General features: G+C 39.2%; 1 protein-coding gene across 35 annotated transcripts in view; it reads left to right on the forward strand.

The window, feature by feature from the left end:
• The window catches only part of R3HCC1L (R3H domain and coiled-coil containing 1 like), a 110,839-nt gene extending 105,486 nt beyond the window's left edge, over window positions 1–5,353 (forward strand). For all 35 annotated transcript variants that reach the window (XM_063781000.1, XM_063781001.1, XM_063781014.1 and 32 more), the window contains one exon: window positions 4,549–5,353. In XM_063781000.1, the coding sequence (XP_063637070.1) occupies window positions 4,549–4,616 (68 nt within the window). In that variant the 3' untranslated portion in view covers window positions 4,617–5,353. The remainder of the gene's footprint in view (window positions 1–4,548) is intronic.
• Window positions 5,354–6,286: the final 933 nt, after the last annotated feature.

The raw sequence follows: 6,286 nt of genomic DNA on the forward strand, positions 1-6,286 counted from the left end.
AAATCTTGACTCTACTCTGAATGCTAAGTCCTCCATGTTTTTCTTTATAAAACCCAGAATGTGAAACCTTCCTAATTAAGAATTTTGAATTTGTGATTTTGAGTTTTAAGTACTTTTCTGCTATATTTTTCACTCTACTTTGATTATTTATTTATTTATTGAGACAGGGTCTCACTTTGTCACCCAGGCTGGAGTGCAGTGGCACGATCACAGCTCTCTGCAGCCTCAACGTCCCAGGCATTAGGAATCCTTCCACCTCAGCCTCCTGAGTAGCTGGGACTACAGGCATGTGCCACCATGCCGGCTAATTTTTTCCTTTTTGTAGTGATGGGGTCTCTCTATGTTGCCTAGGCTAGTCTCAAACTCTTGGACTCAAGTGATCTCCTGCCTTGGCCTCCTAAAGTGCTGGAATTACAGACCTGAGCCACTGTGCCCAGCCTAAAACCACATTTTAAAGACCAAACTCAGGGCCAGGCATGGTGGTTCACTCCTGTAATCCCAGCATTTTGGGATGCCAAGGTGGGCGGATCATCTGAGGTCAGGAGTTTGAGTCCAGCCTGGCCAACATGGTGAAACCCTGTCTCTACTAAAAATAGAAAAATTAGCCAGGCATGGTGGCGCGCACCTGTAGTCCCAGCTACTCAGGAGGCTGAGGCAGGAGAATCGCTTGAACCTGAGAGGCGGAGGTTGCAGTGAGCCGAGATTGCACCACCATACTCCAGCCTGGGCAACTGAGCAAGACTCCATCTCAAAAAAATAAAAAACAAAATAAAGACCAAACTCAGGAATGTATATAAAATTTTCCCATGTTCCACTCATCCAGATATTTGATTCCCACCTAAAACTGGACTGAGATATCATTACCTCTCAGAATAAGCTATCTTCTCATTTTCAAAGCCTGCTACAATTTTATTTTAATTTATTTTCATTTTATTCTTGAAGGTAGGTGATTAATTGGCTGGTTCTGAAAGGCCATCTTTTGGGTCACAAGCCTGAAAGGCAAAGTAAGTAAACAGTAGCCCGCTCACCTAGTTTGATTAATTAAATCACAAAGAACTTCAAACCATCTCTATAAGATAGTAATAAATTTAATCACAGTTCATACCTTCTGAAAACCTTCTTTAGACTTTCCATTATTCTGCCTTAAAGGGCAGTGTGGCATTGCTGATTCATAATCTAGGTCTTAGGGTATTTTCTTGGTGTCTTTTCTCCCCTGATGTCTGAAGTTCATTTCTAACCACATTTTTTTTTTCATTTTAATGTGACTTTTTTTCTGTGATGTAGCGTTTACTCATTTTTTGATGTCAATTGCTGTTTAATAAACCTACTACCTTTGCCTAGATCAGAGATGAAAATGTTAACCTAGGACTAACTAACTGACCAGGTCACCAGCTGTTGCTAAAATAAATAGTACATGGTTCCTTGTGTTAACACTTAATACATTGATAATTATTCCACTCTCTAGAGTTAAATGCCCCCTTATGGGATTCAGACTGTATTTTTCCATATATTATGATTATATAAATATTTAGTAAACTTAAAATCTAAAACTTTGCTAAAATTAAGAGGTTATTTAGATTACTTCTCCTTGATCTACTATGTCCGTCACTCTATAAAAGAAGGGAATAAGATTCGTTTGACCAGACGCGTTCTTCACAAAGCATGTTGTCTATTGTTCTGTATGTGACTACAGTAGATTTTGTGATTATTTTTCATAGATCTAGAATAAATTTTGAAAGTCTTTAATTTACATCCTCTCTCTGCTTTTTTTAAAACATGACACCAAACTGGCCCTTTTACAATCTTCAACGCTTTACATTCTCTTATGTAAAGTCTTGACTGCACCGTGATTGCAGGCAACTCATTTAATATAATCATTTCTGTTGATTGATTTATTATATTGGAGAATGAAAGTTTTCAGGGCCAGCCAATGTGAATGTTTTAGGTCAATCATTTTGTGCTGAATTTTCTATTTTTTCTTAATTCCTTGCCCTTGTGTCTACTGTTGGGCTTTCTCTTTATTCTTTTAATTGTTGGAGGTCAAGTTAGTAGGAGCTTTGTTTCATGCAGTTTATCAGCTATTATCTGCTTTCCTTTCTCTTTAATAAAGGGACATGTTTCTTTGTCTTTCTGTTTATACAATTTTTTTCATATTTTTTCCCTTGTAGATATTTTCAGATGTCAGGATAGTAGAAAGTGTGCTGGTGAAGAATTAAGGATCTGGGTCCCAGATTCAGTTCTTTCACTGGCTGTGTAACCTTAGGCAAGTCATTTCAGCTCTCTGAGCTTCTGTTTCCTCATCTTTAAAATAAAGAAATTATTATTTCCTATCCTGACCTACATTTCTCTATTCTATTCATGTTCTTGTATTTCTAAATTTACACCTCACATTTTCACTATTTCTTTGTGCTTCTCAATTTGTCTTCCTACTCTTACTAGTTTTTTCATATGGCTTACCATTAGAATCTATTTACTTTTATTAGAAAGTGTTAGGAAATGTTTCAGGCCGGGCACAGTGGCTCACGCCTGTCATCCCAGCACTTTGGGAGGCCGAGGTGGGCAGATTACCTGAGCTCAGGAGTTCAAGACCATTCTGGCTAGCATGGCGAAACTCTGTCTCTACTACATATACAAAAAAATTAGCCAGGCATGGTGGCATGTGCCTGTTACTCAAGAGCTACTCAGGAGACTGAGGCATGAGAATTGCTTGAACCTGGGAGGCGGAGGTTATAGTAAGCCAAGATCACACCACTGCACTCCACCCTGGGTGACAGAGCGAGACCCCATCTCCAAAAAAAAAAAAAAAAAAAAAAAAAGGTTCAGAATTCTGAACTTTCCAGATTTTAGAAAGGTAATATGGTATCTGTCTTATAACGCCAAAATCAGACACATTAATATTTCTGCAGCAGAGTGTGTGACTGTTCACACTAAAAGGGATATGTAAAGACTATAAATAGCTTCGTATCCTTTCAAGTTAGATTTGCCTCCATCGATTAATTTTGGCCCCAAGTTTTAAAGAAAGCAATAACTTTGTTTTCAGAATTGTTTTGATTTTGGAATTGTGTGTTATGGGCCTGTTATATTTTTCTACTGCTCTCGGATCTCTTCTCATATTACTCTTAAAGATTTAAGTTTCACACCTTATTGAAAAATTGGAGTTCTAATAATTTACTTTTCTGGTTTCTTCATTTTTCCTTGGGACGTAGAACCAGATTTTGATTGCTTTCATCCATTGCCTTTAGATCTCCTCCTAACTTCTCCATGTTTGTAAGAATCAAGACCATGCTGCCTTCCTAAGAAATTCTGGAATCCATTAGACAAACCAGTTATCCTTTGTGCTGTCTCCTAGAGAACCCCAGTGCAGTTCAAGGCCTGCCTCAGTTCCAGGGCACTCTCTACCAGCCTTCATTTTGCAATTTGCAGACCACTGTTTTTTGCCTCTTATAACTTTGCTGCTATATTCAGATAATGCCACAAGATGGTGCCCAAATAGCAGTGAATTTCTTTTTCTCACATTTCCAAGTGCCAGTCAGCTTCATAACTAACTTCTTTGCCCTTAAAGTACAGTCAAATACAGTATAGGAATGTTGTAAGGGATTCTGCTGATGAGGAAAGATATATCAGAATAGCAAGTGTTTATTCTGAATTCATCTCGATTTCTGTAATCTCCCTGGTTCATGACTTGCTAAACCTTATACAGGCATTATCAATTTGGAACAGTAAGAAGGAAGCATTTAGGCTTACCATCTATGATGTAGGCTTATCCCCATTTTATGGTGTCAAGATAAATGACTAGCCATGCAATTGGAACTGGTATTGTGGCACCTAAAGGAGCACTTGGGTCACCAGACTGTTGTATGATCCATATTTTCTCAGACCTTGGTGAAAGTGTTATGGAGAACCAAGCTTCTATATTAAAAATTGAAGATGAATTATCCAGATTTGTATATTTTTTGTTTTTAGAAATAGTTTTAGTTTTCCATATTGTAATTGTATATTCCAGAAGATTTCTGGCTCCTGGAGGTGCTCTGAAAATATTGAAATGTGGTTTGCCTCTGAAATATTTTTTCAATAAAGTTTTAGAGAGGAGATAAGAGTAAAGCCCAGGGGCTACCATTTCCATTTAAGCAACAAAATAGAAGAATATCAATACATATCCTTGATACTTACTGAAATATTTGTAAAGATCAGTAAGCTGAGAATAATGGGCAATTGTGTTGAAGCACTAAACATAGTTGAAAAGTAGAATTTAAATATGTATTAGCAAGACTAGAATCTGAGTCCCTACTAGATTCTGACTTATTCCATATACTTCTATTAGCCTCAGATATTTTTTATTATATAGTAGTAAATGTAATGACTTACAGTAGTATCATTTTCACTTACAAAGCACTTAGGAAATTAAAGGAATTAACTCTTGTTATCAGGTAAGAGAGACCAGGATATCCACTTGTCTCATGACTAAAGTTTGCCTTGTAATTTGGATTAAGGGAAAGTCATTGGTTATATGAAGTAGACAACTGTGGTTAATACTGCTCTTATTTACAGAGAGAAAGCGGTTGGAAGCCAAGCAACGGGAAGACATCTGGGAAGGCAGAGACCAGTCTACAGTTTGAACATCACTCAATGAAAGGGATAATTCCATGAATCAGAAAATGTTTCCATAGCCTTCAGATAAGATGATCCTTCCAGAGCTCTATGTACATGCAGATGTGCATGTTAAAGAGATAAAGTGATCGAGACAAGGACTGACTGGGTATAGAAGGAAGACAGACTCCTGTCTTCACTCCTAAATGCAGTTCTTTGGAATCACCCTACTGTGGTGGGCGTAGTAGGGAGCCATCAGCCAGGAAGAAACGTGGGAGATGTGAATTCCAAGAGTTCCCTGGACAGGGCAAGTCATGTTAGCGTGGGTCACACTTCCAAGATATTTAAAGCAAATACAAAACAGAACAGAGGATTCAAACCGCAAGTATGGGAGATTTAGGCCCTGCAGAGGCAGACCATTCCTTAGTATCTCACAAAGCAGAGTAATACTGGAGGCAGAGTAGGGGGTGGGTAGAGAGCAGTTAGTACAAAGAGGCAGAACAGTGTCTGGTTTACTTGGCATACACAGAATCTGCACTGCCAGTTCCAGAACTCCGAAGTTGGTGAACTACAGGAGATGTGGGTATTTAGACTCCAAAGTTTATACTGAGCTCAGTGCCTGGGACCGCTCCAGCTGCACTGCAGCCAGGGGGGATACCAGCTTCATTCCTCAGAGTAAACCAACCTTGGGAGCTGTGTGCCAGTCCCAGTGTAAGCAGTAATACCATGTTGTAAGAGGGAACATTAAAGCCCATTTTATGACATATATCACTGTGGTGTTTGTTGGTTTTTGTCATTCCAACAAAGAAATAGGAGAGCAGCTTTCTTCTTATCCTCATGCCTATAAGGCTGTGCATAAGTTAAATGGATCTGTTGTTTTTATTGAATCCCAGTGAGTAGACAATTGATCATATCTCTGCCTCAGTATACTACAAAAGTGATTATCCTGGGACTGGTATGTGGTAGCTCCTCTCCCCTTCATATCTTCCTTGTACACCCTCATTCCAACCTTTTTCTTGCTTTCTGCTATCTCTGCAAATCTGATACCCTGAAGAAGACATGTGGCACACCAGCGTGTTCTTGGTATGATCTTCTCAACCTATGCCAGAGGTACTTGGCAAGCAGCACCAGACCATCCGTTACAATGACAAGCAGCCAGGATAAAATAAACACCTCTGGGCAGTGAGAGATTTCCTAAAGGATGTGGACAAGTCAAAGCCATCAACTCAGGCTTTATCCATCTCATGTCTGCATTCTCAGTGTTTTTGGAAAGTAGTTCTGCACTGAAGAAATGGTAGCACTAGACCTTAGGATGCTGAGGTGGCAAGAAATAGTGGCTCACTGTGCTTTCAACTAGGGCAACAGCCTCATCTTTTAATGATTTAGTGCCCATGACGATGATGAATTATTAGCATTACCTAGAACATGGTGGAGTAGGATTCTATTCAGATGTTTCTCAAATGACCCTGGCCTTGGATCTTGATCCTTACCCAACTATCCCTGCTGCTATTGAGATACTGCAACCTTCTCCCAGTTCCTCAGCATTGTTTTCCTCATTCGTGGTCGGTTCTACTAGTGTCCTTTGTTCATGTTCAGTGACTCCATGCCAAATTTAGGGATTAAGTAAGTTGTTCTCTTGACCCTCTCCACTAGTACTTTGTCCAAGTGCCCCTCTCTTTGGCCTATAGCAACAAGACTA

This window comes from Pan troglodytes, chromosome 8 (assembly GCF_028858775.2).
Source record: "Pan troglodytes isolate AG18354 chromosome 8, NHGRI_mPanTro3-v2.0_pri, whole genome shotgun sequence".
NCBI classification, from domain to species: domain Eukaryota; kingdom Metazoa; phylum Chordata; class Mammalia; order Primates; family Hominidae; genus Pan; species Pan troglodytes.